Genomic DNA, 16,183 nt, shown 5'->3' on the forward strand with positions numbered 1-16,183 from the left:
GTGCTCCGCCGATCTCAGTCAGGCGGCGGTAGCCCCCGCGTTGGGCCGTGGGACACTGGGCTGAAGGGTCTCTCGGGGTCGGGGGGAATCCGGAAACAGTTCCCGGGACGGGAGGAGGATACGGGCAGGCCGGGGCAGCCCCGGCTCCTGTCTCAACAGCCGAACCAGCTGCCTACGCGCGCATCCCGTCGGTGGCGAAACCGTGCCGGTGCCGCCGAGCTCATCCTGCGCCGGGGTCGGCCCGCTGCCGCTGCTGAGCTCAGTAAAGCACTGCAGAGCGGAGGGAACCGGGAGCGGCTGGGCTCGGCCGGCTGGCCGTGCGAATTTCTGCGCGCAGGTTCCGTGACGGATCAGCCGCGCAGTCCCGCGGGGGCGATGCTCACCCAGCCCCGAGAGAAGCAACCCCCTACCCAGCGCTCGGGACCCGTGCGGAGCCCATGCGCGGCAGCGCAGCATCCGCCCTGGCGGCACACGCCGCGCAGTGGCCCGCGGGATGCTCGATCCGACCTGGAAAACGCACCCCATCTCTGCATTTTCCTCGGTGCCGCGGCACGAGCCCGGTCCCAAGAGGCCCGAAGCCCCGAGTGGAGCTCCCGCGGTGGCTCAGCCGGAGACCAAATGCCTTTGACCGGACAGGAACGGGGTGGTCAAGCATCTCGGAGCGTTTTAAAGATATATTAGCTTCTCCTAATTCAATAACGTCTTGCTAACAGTTCAAATCGAGAAATTATTAGTTTCGCTCAGCGAGGCGGTCTTGAGTTAGAGGCTATTATAATTGTACATTTGAAAATGTTAATCTCAATACAGGCCTAATTAATTCTGCCTTGTTGCTGACAAGTAGTTCATCAAATATCTGATTCGAAGATTTTCATAATGAGGATATTAATTAAACTATGAATAATCCAAAAGTGCTTATATTGAAACAATACCTCATTACAATGATTAAGTCCTGATTTTGAATATTATACCTTTATCAATTGTCACCCGGCAAACACAACCTTATGGATGAGCCTGTAAATGGCAAAATGTAATTTTGGGATATATTTTTTCCTTGTTGGGGAAAAAAAAAGTGCCCCTCATTTTCAAACACTTCTGAAATAGGTTACACACAGCTTAATGATGATCAAAATGACTCTTTTCTGCAAAAAAAGACCCCAAAGTGCGCGTACAGCTGCAAACCCAAGAGGGTCAGCATCATTTCACTGTATTCTCTTCTTGATTACAAGCCGAGCCCATCAAACACAACATAATTACAGTAATTTCAGGTTTATTTATTCTAATGCAGTTTCCCCATCTCTCTGGTAATTATGAGCAATTTTTTCGCCCAGGGAATCTTTTTGCATTAACAAAAGAGATAACGCACTGAAAGCCAAATTTGCTGTGCATTGAGAAAAGCGAAGAAAAAAAATAAAATAGGTGCGAGCTGCCATCTCTGCAATTCTCCTATATTGGAGCTCTGCAAATTGCTTGCAGGTGTATGGAGCAGAGCTGTCAATAGGAAGGGGCTTCCAAATTAGCAAATGCACAATGTTGAAGTAATGAAGACAGACTTAGCAAAATTGCCAAACAACAGATACCTCTTTAATATCTTCCACCCAAAAAGAAAAAGGCAAAAAACCTCTTCTTGGAGTGTCCCTGCTAACCCCTTTGAATGGCTGGGGATGTTGTACATGTGTCAATCTAATTGCAGAGCATAGAGCGGACCCTGAAACTAGGAAAAAAAAATCAAATAACAGAGCCCAAGCCCGCTTGCATGGGGAATTTACTCCCTTCGTTTGACAGAGGGGGATAAGAAATCCCCGCCGCCGGCCGCTCCGCTCTCCCCGCCGCCCACTTGCCCCGCTCCCGCCGCCACTGCCGCCCTCATGACGGTGAAAAAGTGCCATGTTCCCCCCGCGCCGGCGTCTTCCCCTCTTGCCTCCCGGCTCCCGTCTGAGGACCGGGCAGTATCGCACCCCTCCGCAAGGAACCGACAAACACACACCGCGAAACCACTGCCGAGAACGAGTGCGCCCCGGCGCCGGCAGCCCCCGGCACCGCGGCAGCGTCGGGCGGCGAGAGACCCCGCGCCGCCCCCGCTCCGCTCTGCCCGCGCTGGCTCCGCGGCTCGGCGTGGCTCTGCCCGCGGGATGCCCCGGCGCGGCGCGGCTCTGCGCGGTAGCCCCGTCGCCCGTCCCGCTGTTCCACTCCCTTTCCTCGCCCTGGTGCCGCCGGCGGGAAGTTTCGCAGAGAGACTGGGCAGGCAGAGCCGGCGCCGGTGCTTCCCCCCTCTCGCGGCCCGCTCAGGGCACCCGTCCACGTCGCGCCCCATGCACTCACCTACCCCCTCGAGAAAGGAGCCTGTGTCGCCACCCTTACCTTCCGCCTCAGTCCCTGAGGCTCTGGGCACAAGTCTTTGCTTTACAACAAACCAAAGGACCGAACGCGGCTTTTTGCTACGAAAGTTAGAAGACCGAGAGAATGTGAGAGAGAGGGAGAGGATCGGGGAGCGAGAAAGAAAGCGAAAAAAAAAATGAAGCCGAGGACAATAATAATAATATCCTGAGAGTGCAAATGTGGATTGAGATCCCCCAGAGATGCACATGCCTCTGAGCGCAGCAGCCTTTTTGCAGCTCTGCTCTTGCAGAATATGACTGAAATTTTCTGCTATATAGCCTCTGTCTTTATAGCTGATGAAAAAAATTGCAGATTATTAGCATAAATGTTTACTCTTCATTACGCTGATGACATTGTGCACTCGAGATCTTGGTAATCTTTGGGAAAATTATGAGTAATTTTTAAAAATTTTAAAGCAGCAGCAGTTACCATGCAATTCAGGCTAATTCTGCGTAGGCTCCGAACGGATATAATTATCGAGGAGTCAAGATGTTATGCTAAAAACTATGCATTGATATTCCCATTTATTATGTACATACAACTTTGACAATGTTGATGCTTGAAATAGCAGGAAATTGTCTTGCGCAAAAATTACAGTCCATATTAGGACATGTGAAATTGCGAAGAATTATATAGTAATTGCAGGCTTTCAGATGGGAGAGCCAGAATGCTCAAACTAGTGCAAATGTGGATAAAATTACAGATCAGAGCAAAAATTAGGGAAAAAAGGGGTCTGGGATTTTTCAAGTTGGCTATAGGATTCCGGAAGTGTCTAATGCCACATGATTGCTGCAGCTTTAGGGGAGATATTCATGCCTCAAATAACTCCTTTTGCCAGAGCCGCTTTAATTGAATTTCTCGTGCTTTCTCTTTTCACCGGGCAAATGAGTAAATTGCCTCCCCACGGTACAAGCCCGGCCGGCCCCGCCCGTGTACCGGGGAGGCAGAGGGTGCCTCTCGCCCGGGCGGCTGCAGTGCTGTCTCCCCCCCCCCCCCCCCCCCCGCGTCAGGGCTGGCCGCGGAGCTGTCACTTACCCCGGCCGCCCCACCGGGACCGGCACCGGCCCCGCTCAGCCGCCCCCGCCCGGAGCCGAGCCCAGGTCCGACGTGGGGGGGGGCCTCGGCGCTGGAACGTGGTGTGGAATCGTCCCAACCCCACCACAAGGTTCCCTCCCCCGCTTCCCAGCCCTTCCCGGGGTGGTGGGGAGGTCGGGACAGCTGTCGCCCCTTGGTTATCCTGCTCCACGCGTCTCTGGCCGGCTTCGGCAGCCGAGTCCCGCGGAACTGTGTCTTGTGTGGGGGCTGATGGTTCTCAGCGGTGTCTGCCCTGTCTATCGTATAGGTAGATCATGTCCTGTCTACGGGACAGGAAAAGGGCAGAAGAAAACAGGATACAGACATACACATATCTGTACATATGCATCTGCGGTGAGCGGAGTTGCAGCGCGTCTCTGCACCCGCCTGCAGTCACCAACCCCAGCACGGTGTGAGCCGTATTTAGGATGAGAGCAGTGGGCGAAATTCGGAGCCTGGAAGAGCTCAGGGAAATTAGGGAATTCTGAAGCACGGAAACCCCATCGCATACACCAGGTGCTGACAGTCCAGAGACAACTGCTACTAGCAGACAGCAGAAAAAAATAGAAATAAATAAATAATAAAATACAAAATAACTAAATAGCAGAAAGAAGGGCGGAGGCTCCCGTCCTGGGTGCAGTGTACTCTGTTCTCTGACCGCTGACAAGCGTGCCCAGACTGGGAAGGTCTCCGTCCTGGGGATCCCAAGCCACTGTCGGCATCCTGCCCGAACCTAGGGGGCTGAGCAGCACTGCGCACCTCACTGCTACATTGGGCTGGAGACGCTGGGCGTAGGTGTTTGAGAGGAACTTTATTTAACTGAGAGAAGCGCCGGTGAAAACTACGGGACGGGGGACGGGGAGATCTCCTCGCGCATCGCGGACGACCGGTTTAGCAAATCTTGTCACCTGCCAAAGCGGTGTATCCCGCATCCCCACCACCCGTCCGCCGGGGTCCGCGGAAACACCGCGCTGCTGCGGACGCAGCCGCTGTCCCCACGGTGCTACTCGCCACGCGTGCAACCCCGCTCCGCGCCCGCCGCCCCGGCGGTTCGCCGCACGCCAGCGAGGAAGCTTTTCCCCCGGGGCAGAGAGGGGGCTGAGGCAGTTGCCGCCAGGTCTCCCCGCGGCCGCGGGAGAGTGACGGAGGGAAAAGACGAGGGATGGGCCGGCCCTGCTGTTCCCTGGGGCGACTCCGGGCTCTCCTCCGCGTCCTCGCCGCCGGGTCAGTGTCGGGACCGGAGGGCAGCTGCCTCTTCCTCCTTTGTCTCTCCCGCTCCCTCCTCTCGCTTCCTTTGCACCGGACTGTCGTCTTCCAACACCCTCCCCATCACTCTCTCTTTCTCACTCCTCCTTCGACACCCCCTCCCTCCCTCATCCCAAAGCTTTCCCTAGGCTCTCAGAAGCAATCTGCTCTCCAGCTTCCCCCTATTCTCCCGATATGTCTCCTGTGGGGCCGCCCCCCTCCGCCTTCCCCGGCTCCGCCCGGGTTCCTCATGCCAAGGCCTGTCGGGAGAGTCTCGGCCAGGCTACGCGTTCTCTACCCGGGGCAAGCTGGCCTGGGTCTCTTCATCATCTTGTCTGCAGCGAGACCTTCCTCACGGCTCTCTCCATCTGCCCCTTCTAAGGATGGCGGGGCCCTCAGGGTGACAAGAGCCAGAGACCCCTCCTTTCATCCCCTTTTGCTTCTTCCAGCACCAGCACCTCTAGGGACGCAGCCAGAAGTGGTACACCCCTCAGGGTGTGCTCGAAGGAGCACAGCCGGGAGGTGGGCATCCCTAGGGGGTCAGCCCCAAAGGATGCAGCCAACGTCATCAAAAGTGAGGATTCACCTCAGAGGGGTGCAAGGAATGGTATGGAGCGAGCGTTCCAGTGGGCTAAATCAGGAAGGAGTCCACCCCTCGAGGGATGGTGCAACTTGGAGGGGATGCTGCCTGGAAGGAGGTTAGGCCTGGAGGGATCCTACCCTCGTGAAGTACATTCCAGAGAAGTTCGCGTGAAGTCTGGGGAGCTGAATCCCTGAGGGCAACAACTTGAGTGGTCCAGTCCCCCAGGGGCACATCTCAGAAAGGTCCAATCTGTGCCTCCAGCCCTTGAAGAGCCACAGAGGCACTCGGGGTCAGCCACCAGCTCTGGCCCCAGCAGAGCTCCCACGCAGACTACCGGCCTGGGTGCCACCGTCGGAGGGGCACAGGGAAAGGTCTCCGGGGCAGGGCTGCGCCCGGGGACCAGCTCCAGGTCCCCGGACACAGCCCTGCCCCAAACTCCTCCGGACCGTCTGGGAAGCCGGGAGACAGCAGGAGTCTGTCCCGGGTGAAATGTCGCTGGCGCCAGCAGGCAGAGGAGGGGGGGGGGGGGGCGGCTCTGGGTTGATGCAGGCAGCGTTGAGTGATTCATGGCCTCGCCGAGAAGACTGGCAGGGGCGAGATTTTATTGTAGACGGGAAAGGGGAGAAGAAGGGGGGGAGGCTGCAGGCTTGCGGTAATAGTTGCAATGGGGAGGGGGCGGAGGGGACGCAGCGAACCCTCGGGTCCGGATCGACATCCCCAACCTCCTCGATCCCCAAATAAACTCAGCGTGGGCACCATGGAAACAATAATTTATTTAAATAATCTCTGCTGATTGTAAAAGAAACATTAAAGTGTTTAAGTTTTCCATAATAAATAACAAAAAATACCCTCTTGTCGTTTCTTTCACGATTCTAGACATCAATGGGCCAAGGGCACGGTTAGTGGCAAGGCTGCCGGCGGGGCGAAGGGTGGGGGCGGAGGCGAGGGCTCGCCGCGGCTCAGCGCCCGACCAGGGGAAGCCCCGTCGGGGCACGAAACTCGTCCGGAGGCAGCGCACTGGCGGGAGGCGCGCCGGTACCGTCGCCTGCGACCAGCCCCCACCCGCACCGGCCGGTTTCGTTAACGGCTGAAAAGCATACAATTAACACGGGAGGCTTCTGTTTTAAATCTACATATAAAAATTATTTAACTTTTTTACCGTTTTATTTTTTAATCCCCAACATCAAAGTCAGGTTATCCGCAAAGGCACCTATCAACTTTAAAAAAATAAAAAATAACGTTAACCAGAGTTCTGCACCGGTGGCTTGATGAAAATGCCGGGAGAGAGGAGGAAGAAGGACGAAGGGTGGGAACTGGATAGTTGTTCCGCAGCGTGGTTGTTTTGGCGGTGGGAGGGCGGACCCCACGGGTCGAATGCACATGGGGCCCCGCAGCTGGCGGCAACGGGGCGGGATGGGGCACGGAGCGGTTCCTCTCCGTGCGAATGGTCGGAGCCAGACTTCACCAAAACACCAGTGCTGCATCTCGGTGCCCCGCGGCAGCAGGGCCCGCGGTCTCAAGTCTCTGTAGCGCCTAGAAAATGCTGCCGCCACCGTGGTGGTGCGGGGGCTGTGTCGCCTGCGGGAGGGGAGCGGCCGCCGGCAGGTGCGCCGGGCCGCCGGGCGCCGGCGGGTACCACGAGTAGCTACCGAGGAAGGCGGAGGCGGGGCTGGGGCTGGCGGTGCCGGTGCCGCCCGCCGTCCGCGGGTGCGGAGCAAAGTCCCAGGCGGGGGGCGAGGAGGGGGACGGCGGCGAAGCGCTGCGGCGGGGAGGCGGCTCCGCTGGGATCTCTCCGCTCTTCCACATCTTCTTGAACTTGGAGCGGCGGTTCTGAAACCAGATTTTTACCTGCGGAGAAAGCGGGGGTTCAGGTGGCCGCAGCCTCTGCGGCGCCGTCCCGACGCCCGGGTCGCCCGCGGCGGGGCAGCGCGGCCCCGAGCAGTCCCGGCACTGCCTCGGCGGCGCGACCACTTCGTCCGCTCTCCCGTGTCGGGGCCGTGCGCCCACACCCGCACCCGACCCCGCGGAGGGGCGAGACGTGTCCTGGGCCCCGCGGCGTGAGAGCCCTACCTGCGTCTGGGTGAGGCCGAGGGACGCCGCCAGCTCCGCTCTCTCGGGCAGAGCGAGGTACTGGGTTTTCTGGAAGCGCCGCTGCAGAGCCGCCAGCTGGAAGCTGGAGTAGATGGTCCGCGGCTTCCGCACTTTCTTCGGCTTCCCGTTCACGATCCTGATCTCCGGCTCGCAATCTTCCTTCTCTGCTGCGGCAGAAACGGCGAACCCCGTGAGGGAAGGTGCCCTGGTCGCCCCGGGGCCTGCCCGCAGCGCGGCATCACCGCCCCCCCCGTCGGGGCTACCTGCCGAGAACAAGCGTTCTCCCGGCCCACCCCGGGTCTCGAGCCCCGACCACCTCCTCGCCAGGGCTGAAGGGAACCGCCGGGCGGCTCAGCGAGCTGTCCCCCCCGCGGGGCTCGGACGTACCAGAGTCGTTGTTGGCCGGAGAGGCTCTGCTGCCGTAGGGCCCGTAGGAGCCGTAGGCGCCCGCGTAGCCCACGTCGTAGGCGGCCTTGGCAGAGTAGGGGGCGGTGCCGCCCCCCGTATAGGGGTAGGAGCCCACGGGGCCGCAGGGCGGCCCGCCCGCTGTCCCGTGCTGCTGGTTGGTGTAGTAGCTGCTGTCGGTGGCCGTAGAGACGGGCAGCGTGGGGGACTCCTGCAGCTTGTGCAGGCCGCCGTGCTGGTGGTAGCTGCCAGCGGAGATTTGGCTGGCGTGCATGTCCGGCACCAGACTCTCCAGTACGCCGGTCATCCCGTACCTCCGTCCGCCGGGGCACGGGCCGCCGCCGCCGCCGGGCCGTCCCCAGGGGGGCCAGGCGCTCAGAGCCGCGCCACCACCATGCCCTCCGCGCTCCGCCGGGGCGGTGCCGCCGCGCTCCCGCCGCGCCCGCGGGACGGGCTCTGCGCGCCGCGCGCCGCCGGGACGGCATTTAACACCGGTCACGTGGCGCGGCGCACGTCACCTAGCAACGGCCAATGGCGCGCGCGCCCGCGCCCCGCGGGCCCGCGGGGCCTCCGGGCACCGACACCTTCCCGGGCACCGGCACCTTCCCGGGCACTGGCACCTTCCCGGTCCCCGTCGTGCTGCTCAGATCGCCGCCCGTTTGGTGGGACGAAGCGGTCCGACCCACACCGGCGAGAGTTCGGGGACGCGGCTCGGCCCGGCCGCTTCTGCCACGCTGTGCCTCCAGTGTCTGTCCCCAGCCGGCCGGGGACCCCAGGGACAGGCCCGCCCGTCGATGCCTCCGTGAGCGGGGTCCCCACGCGGGCGCGCCTGGCTGCGGGCGGAGCAGGAAGGGCCGCGCCCGGGGGTGTCTCTCAGCTGTTCTAACTCCGGGAGAGCATCGGGGAGATCAGCATCCTGCTCTCCGTGCCAGAGTAGCAGCGCTTCCCAGCGGAACCTCCGCAACGTTACACGTCGAGGGGCGACCCTCTGCCTGGCGCGCGTTGTACACAGCTGTGGGACATCCCTTCAGGCGGCTGCCGAGAACGGCGCGTTGTTGCGCCGCAGACACAGCAGCGGGGCCGGTGGTGCCGGCCCCCCCCCCCCGAGCAGCCGCCCGTGTCCCTGCCTGCTGGCGGCCGCACCGGGGCCGTCGGGGCGGGTGTCGGGCGCGCGCGGCGGCGCTGCCCTTGGCCGCCCTCTGCTGGGGCAGCACCGCGGGGCAGCGGCCGGAGAGATGTCTCCGGAGAGCTGGGAAGCGCTTCGGAACTGTTTTTTACTCTTGTATGTTATTTCCCTCCCTCGACCGAGCGCGTCCCTGCGGGGATCTCTCGGGTGTTCAGTGCGGGAGGGGAGGGAGGCGGCACTGGTGCGAGGGTGGCTGCAGATGGGTAAAAAAAAAAGCAGGTAAAAAAGAGGAGAGACCGGCCTCCGCGTCGCTGTTCGCACGGCAGTGGCGGGGGGGGAAGTGGGTGTCGAGGGTGCGGCCCCTGTGCTTGACCCCTCAGGACCCTCTGGCTCTCGACCCGCCCGGCGCAGGTGCCGCGGCCCGGCCTCGGCCGCTTTGGTCGGAGCGCGGCTGGAGCCGCGCCGTCTGTGCCCGGCGGGGGAGCGGGCGCGGGCCTGGCCGACTGCCTCCCGCGGTGGCAGGTGGCCCCGGGAGCGGGGTGCGGGAGGTGCGGAGCTCGGCTGAGCCGGCGGTGAGCCCAGGGCGCGGCCTGGACCCGGAGTGGCACCGCGGCTTCTTGGCGCCCGGCCCTGCTGGGGCGAGCGGGGCCCGACGGGCCCCGGGGCCGGCCGGGAAGGAGCAGCGGCGGCCACGGAGAGGGCCCGCAGCAGTGGCTCACGTGCTGCTGACTCTCCCAAATACGTCCGATGCTCAGTGAAGAAGAAAGCCTGTTTCTGTAATACGCTGTCTGAGCGACATCGTTGTACAACTATTTCTGTCCCTTGCTGGACCAGGGCCGGCAGGCTGAAACTGCCGCTGGCTGGCGCGGGAGAGGGGAAGGACGGCATTTGGTGACAACAGCCATCAGGGCAATCAGCTGCCCTTCATTAGTCACGTTTTAAAGCTTGCAAGATAGTTAAAATACAAAGGAGAAAGAATGTCATATTGTCTCATCGTAAGGATTTAATAAAGCAAAGGACTTACTCAGGAATTCATCTTGCTATATGACAGATTTTATTTTCTAACTGAGCTAAATATTTTAGGGCTCTATAGATCTGTGCATGTGCATGGTGATCTATACAAAAACTAAAGGGCATGGTTTTCTTTACTTCAACTTATATGAACAGTCTCGTGCAAGTTGTTCCTCGTAAGTTAGCACAGGGCTCACAAATTTAAATGAATTGTTACAGTCTTACGACTTTGTTCCTGCGGTTTGTTTTGCCTGTGTGGAGGCACAGACTGCTGGAAGGACCACTGGAGAGTTAGTTACTCATATATTCACATGGCTGAACTTGTAGATCTGATTTTAGTACTTCTAATTTACTTGAACTTTGCTTGTATGATAGTTGTTTTAAACATCAACTCATAAATAAAGGCATGACTCTCTCAGCCATGAAGTTTAACAGGTTTATGATAGAGGGAGAGAAGACATGAGGCAGTAGGGAGGAAGGAGAAAAGGTTGCATTAGGTAAAAGACAACTGCTGTGAATGTTTTAAAACAGACTTCTCTGAATCTGTCATCGTATTAGAATGTTTAAAAAAATAACGTCATTAAGCTCGCCCAGGTTTATGTGTTTTCATGTACTCACATCGAGCTAATAATTCTACTTTTTTGCCTCTGCTTTGGGAATTGTGAAGGTTACATGGATGGGTAATTAGGAAGGACCCAGGGACTAGGGCATGAGGTAAATCTCAGAGGAGACTAGGAGTGTTTTGTGTACCTGCTCTTCATGACTTGGCAGCTCTGCTTTGTTTTGGTGTAATAGATCATGTGTTATTACTTATATCCTGTGAGAAGGAATGTTTGAGTGATATATATTTTGTATCTTATGGACGTTAGTCGTTTAGTTGCACATGGGAAAAAGATGCTTGCCTTCTCATGGGAGAGCAAAGAGTATTCAAAAGATTTGGTCTTGAGGTTTATATAAATATACAGCACTTATTGCCAGAGGCTGCAAAACAGTTGAGCTGGCTTTGTTGTTGACTTGTTTGTTTTAGAAGCATCCTCATGCTGCTAGGACTGTGGACATATTTTGTTTACCAAGTATACTAAACACAGTGTGTGTAAATACAAGGAAGGACCATCAGCCTTCAAAATCATCATCTCCAGCTGCTCAGTTTATATTATTTTTTTAAATTTATTTTTTAAACAGGGCAGTTGTTTATGACTCATAGAAATGGCTAAAGTAACTCCTGGTTGGTATGTTTTGTTTTATTTTTTAGTAAGTGTTATTTCTATGATTCTCTTCGTAAAACAGACTTTATCTAAAAAAAATGTGAAAGCACTTAAAGGCTGCTTCCTCACTCTGTATACATGGTATAGATTTAACCCAAGGTTCAACAGAAGAAGTTGTTCCATGATGTCTTCTCCCACGCTTCACTTGAAGAGAACCACATTTAGCATTAAAAAAGAGATTAATTTTTAATCTGCTGTACTTTTTAACATTATTTTTTCCATTACGATCCACATTGGGCTGAACCATTTCACTTACTTCAGTAGTAATGTGGTGAATAATGTTGTACAAAAGTAATCAGACAGCAGTCTCTGCTGCAGTGGCATGTCAACAAGTATGGATTTTTTTCATGGCTAAGGGAAATGCTTTCCAGTGGGCTTATGGTGATGCATACAGTGCATGGTATAGTCATGAGTACTTGCCTTAATAATAGAAGAGTAATTTAAATCATGTGCCAGATGAAACCGTGAGAAGGGTTTATGCTTGCATTGTACCTATGAGATCTGATATTACACTCTACAATGATGGTAACAGTTAAATCTTCCTTTGAGGGATTAAGCATATCACCTTTTAGGAAATTGTACAAGGCTTTTCAACACCTCTCTGTAAGCTTGCTACCTGCTGTGCTTAGTTTCAGAGTCCAGTGTTATCATTTTCTTATCTAAAAACTGTTTATTGTCTCATTCACCTGTACATCAGATTACTTCATTTCAAAAATCACATAACTCTTCTGGGAAGAATATGCCCCCTTGTGTGGCTCCCTGAGGATTCCTTTCTTAGCCCCTTGTTGTAAACGGCTTATACAAGTGTGATAGGAGACATGGGCTCTCTAAAATCCTTTCAGAGTTGTTTATTAAGCTGTCTTGGTCTCAGATTATCTTTTCAAGTGATGATTCACTGGCAGCTCAGCACTTTCTTCAGTAGAAACCTGTGCAGACCAGAGCACAAACTGTGACTTTTAATAGTGGATTAGACTAGTGTTATTTAGCCCAGGTGTTTCTCAGTTGTTTCCTTGTACAGTATTGAGGAATTGCACACCCTGATGCATTGGGGTGAGTGTCTAATATCAGCACATTCATAGGTCTAACTATTACCAGAGATGTGTGGTGTTGGGGTGGGAGAGAAGGGTCTGCGTGCAGAATGTGAAGGCAGTAGAGCAGCAGTCTTTGCAAGTGGCACATGGGGTTTGGGAATAAAGCAGAGCATGCCCAAGCAGTCCCTCTTACCTCCTTTAAGACTGTGAATTTTCACCCTGTGCTAAAGTAGGGCCCTCAAGCTGTTCTGATCACCTCTGGTGCTTCCAGGTATTTTTTCTTTACCAGATGTATTGTAAATAATACCACTGACAAAAGCTATGTGGCACTTTTTTAATAGAATGGGAGTTAGAAAGTAATCTTTTTAGTATTTTATGGGAATCCTAACCAGCCACAGGCTGGGCAAACAAGGCTGCAAGTGCATATATACTCTGGAACAAGTGCTTACAAGCCCATTTGGTAGTGGATTTGAGCAAGCTCAGATTTAGCTCACAGGTAAATTTTTGTTGAAAGTGTTTTGTATGTGAATATTTAGATGGAAAAAAATTCTTTAGTATAAGCATGCATGAAAAATGCTTTCAAGATGAATCATTAGATAATTTCTAATATTGCTGTAGATGACAAGCGTGAGAGAAGCTGAGAGGCGTATTTTGTGGGAGCAGATTTAGCTGAGTTGATCATTATGAGCTCTTGTTTTGCATAGGTAGTGGAGAACAGATTTTTTTGCCTTGACTGTAGCATCTACCCAACCTTTACCTGTCTAGTCTAAGCACAGTTTAAGCAAACTGTTCAACACTAAAATAACTTGGACTGCTTTTGTTTTAGTTTAAGTGTGATTATCTTAAGGGTTCAGTTTAGTGGACCATGATATTTGGAGCTCAGAAATTATATATCACCTCAGTGTGCTTGCATGAATTTTGATTTGTAGTGCCTGTGAGCTGCTTGGGGTGTGGAGTGTGGTTTCTCCTGCAGGATGTTGTTTGAACTGACAGTTCCTCTGACTGACAAATAACAAGGTCTGTTCCTGATGGAAAACGTGAATGTCCTGATTGGAAGGATGAGATGTCTGTTTTGCATTAAAGAATACGTGTACAAGAACAGATCTTCTAAATGGATTACACAGGTGCAACACACTTGGGGAAAGTCCTACATGGTTACATTTCCATCTGGAGTGCCACACTAAATTGACTCAAATTGTGGATCATGCAACTGGAGAGCCTCTTCATGGGAACATTTGGGCATATGCTCTGGGATTTGGCACTGGCTATCCCCAGCCTTTTGTAGACAGCTTAAATAGAGATGATGAATTACTTGAAGATGTGAATTTAAAAGAAAATCTTCTTCTTTCCTGTAGTGAGAAAATATTCACACATAAACCCTAAACTTTAATTGTCCTTGAAGTTAATTTGATTTTGTTTTTAAAAGTGGTGAGATCAAGATGATCAGAAGTGAGTACGTTGATATAATCTTGACTGGTGAAGCCACAGTTGTCCCATGAACTGGCTGGGGGACCTTTTCTTCAAACTGTACAGCTGAAATCCATTGTGTAAGTATGAAAACAGAGGGAGTTTTAAGCAGTGAATTGTCTGTGAGGAGCACTCACATTTCATAGTCTGCACACATATCTATCTTGAAACTGTTTCTCCCTTGGAGGGAAGGGGATGAAAGGGACTGTGTTCAGATTCACAGGTTACTGGCCTTTTGTTTCTTGCAGTTGCTTAGCTGACAATATTGGCAGGTGCTTTGCACATGTGTTTCATCTGATAATAATTCTTTTGTTGGCAGAATGCCTAGATCTGAGAAATACGTGCCTTTTATAAACACTGTTGTAAATCTAAATAAATTAAATTAGAATGTTGTTTTTTACTTGTATGCATGGCTGACAGGGTTTAGGATTGTCTCCTAGACCAGCTCAAGCTCCTTTTCTTTTTTTTTTCTTCTTTTCAGCTTGGAAGCTGTATAACTCAGAAGGAAAGTTCTTGAAAACTGAGAGAGTGCAGCAGTTTCAGAGGAGAGATTACATAAGGCGGTAGGTGGGAAGTTAACTAAGTAAATTCTAATTCTTTTGAGCCCTCTCATGTTATAAAGTGACTTGGTATGTAATTTTCCAAAGTCGTTTAAGAAATGGATTAAAAATAATAATGTGAACATTAAAGTGCAAAGAATGTAAGTGGCCACAGGATGTCCCCACTGTTCCATGCTGATGCATTCTCATAGGCTATTTAACCTGTAGTACAATGCTTGACATATTTGTTAAATATGATATTTTGTATTTTGAGGTTTTAGCATTTATTTTCATATTCCCAGTGTTTATTTGGCAGGGCAACCAATTAGCATCTAGTATGATGGAGGCAGAAGGGAAAAAAGGAATTGCTTGGCTTGGCTTGCTTCATTTCTATTTTAGCTTTCAAAGACTGGGAATAGACAAGACTTAATTTTTTATAAGTAAGTTATTTATTCCATTTGAGTGCAATTTGGTTACTCAGAAGGAGAATTTATTCAGAACGGTAATTTTCTACCCACTGTTAAAAACCTCCTGCAGTTGGCTTGCTTGTTCACAGAATCACAGAATCTTCTGAGCTGGAAAGGACCCTCAAGGATCATCAAGTCCAGCTATTAAGTGAATGGCCCATATGACGATCAAACCCATGACCTTGATGACAGCAAAAAAGTGAAGGGGCTTCCTTATCTGAACAACACTGGTGGCATCAAATAAACTAAGGTTTGAAAGTAGAAGTAATGTTTTTGGGCTATTAGGGTGGTTTACTGTGGAAGTGGTTTAATTTAAGCAGAAGTGAGTCATTCTGCAAAAGGAATATAACTCGGTGGGAAGCTGGTGCAGAGAATTGCTACATTGAAAAAAAATTACACCATGGCTTCTAAATAGTATATCTGTCCCAAAACTCTGTAAGTCCTGTATGTGATGAATCAGACTGTGGTTGGTATTGCACAAGGATGTATGCCCCATTCCCTGCAAGTGTTCAGGGTCAGATTAGACAGGACTTTGCACGGCCTGGTCGAGTGGCAAGTGTCCCTGCCCACGGCAAGGGGAGTTGGAACTAGGTCATCTTTAAGGTCCCTTCCAAACCAGATCACTCCGTGATTGTATAAAAAGCATAAGGAGCTGTATGTTAGGGCTGGGACTTCATGTTAAAACATCCTCCTGAGTATGTTTTACTAAGACTATGCTGTTACATGTAGGCTATGGCAGCAATACTTTCCTTAGGAATTCTTTATAGCTGCATTACCCATACCTATATCCAGTTGCTTTAGATTTTCAGCACTTCTGAAAATCACAATCTCTGTTTTGAAGTCAGTATTTTAGGTGAGAAACAATGACATTTTGGGTAGCCTGCTGTACCTGAAAATTCAAGCAATGAGTCTTCATACGCTGGGTACAGACAGACATATGTCCACAATGATACCTTTTTACATACATGTGGCCATTCAGCCTTCAGGAAGAGCCTGAAGAGGAAACTCTCCTATCCCAAGAAACTTACTGCTTTTGTTTGTCCTTCCTACAGTGCAGGAGCTGTGAATTACATTTTTGTATCAGTGGTACCTATCTTTTCTTACTGAATTGAATGTTGCAGTACCAGCAGTATTCTGCAGTCTTATATACCTGGTAGCTTCCAGGCTTGGATTGTCTAACCTATTTCAAATAGCTGTATAGGCCACACTAGTCTAGATAACTACAGTAATTATCCTGCAAACAACAGATGACTGGCATTTCACCTAGAGGTACTTCCTTGGGAGTTGGTGAATTTGCACTTACTTTCTTAAGAACTGTTCTTAGAAGAAGCTTGGGATACAGTGCTCAGTTACATATGATCTAGGTCTGTTCTTGTCCATGAGGACATGCTACCTGAATGTGTATGATTGTATATACATTTATTATTGAAAGAGCTTGAAGGGAGACAAATGTTTTATCTTTTCCTGCATGCTATACCTTCTGGGTGTTTTATGTGGAAATGT

General features: G+C 52.3%; 1 protein-coding gene across 2 annotated transcripts; it reads right to left on the minus strand.

The window, feature by feature from the left end:
- Positions 1-6,031: 6,031 nt before the first annotated feature.
- Positions 6,032-8,164, minus strand: DLX2 (distal-less homeobox 2). Of its 2 annotated transcripts, none has more exons than XM_071562308.1 (3): positions 7,757-8,164; positions 7,349-7,533; positions 6,032-7,126 (listed from the first exon to the last, which is right to left on the minus strand). In XM_071562308.1, the coding sequence occupies exons 1-3, from the start codon at positions 8,079-8,081 to the stop codon at positions 6,812-6,814; spliced, it is 825 nt and encodes a 274-aa protein (XP_071418409.1). In that variant the 5' UTR covers positions 8,082-8,164; the 3' UTR covers positions 6,032-6,811. The 2 variants fall into 2 exon arrangements, with proteins under 2 accessions (XP_071418409.1, XP_071418408.1); XM_071562307.1 differs by having other exon boundaries at positions 7,349-7,536.
- Between the last annotated feature and the right edge of the window lie 8,019 nt (positions 8,165-16,183).

The sequence above is a fragment of the Pithys albifrons genome, chromosome 8 (genome assembly GCF_047495875.1).
Source record: "Pithys albifrons albifrons isolate INPA30051 chromosome 8, PitAlb_v1, whole genome shotgun sequence".
NCBI lineage: Eukaryota > Metazoa > Chordata > Aves > Passeriformes > Thamnophilidae > Pithys > Pithys albifrons.

Coding starts and splice junctions, on each gene's coding strand:
- DLX2 (XM_071562307.1), bottom strand. CDS start 8,081: ATGACCGGCGTACTGGAGAGTCTGGTGCCGGACATGCACGCCAGCCAA. Junction 7,537..7,756: donor TCCGGCCAACAACGACTCTG/GTACGTCCGAGC, acceptor TTTCTGCCGCAG/CAGAGAAGGAAGATTGCGAG. Junction 7,127..7,348: donor TCGGCCTCACCCAGACGCAG/GTAGGGCTCTCA, acceptor CTTTCTCCGCAG/GTAAAAATCTGGTTTCAGAA.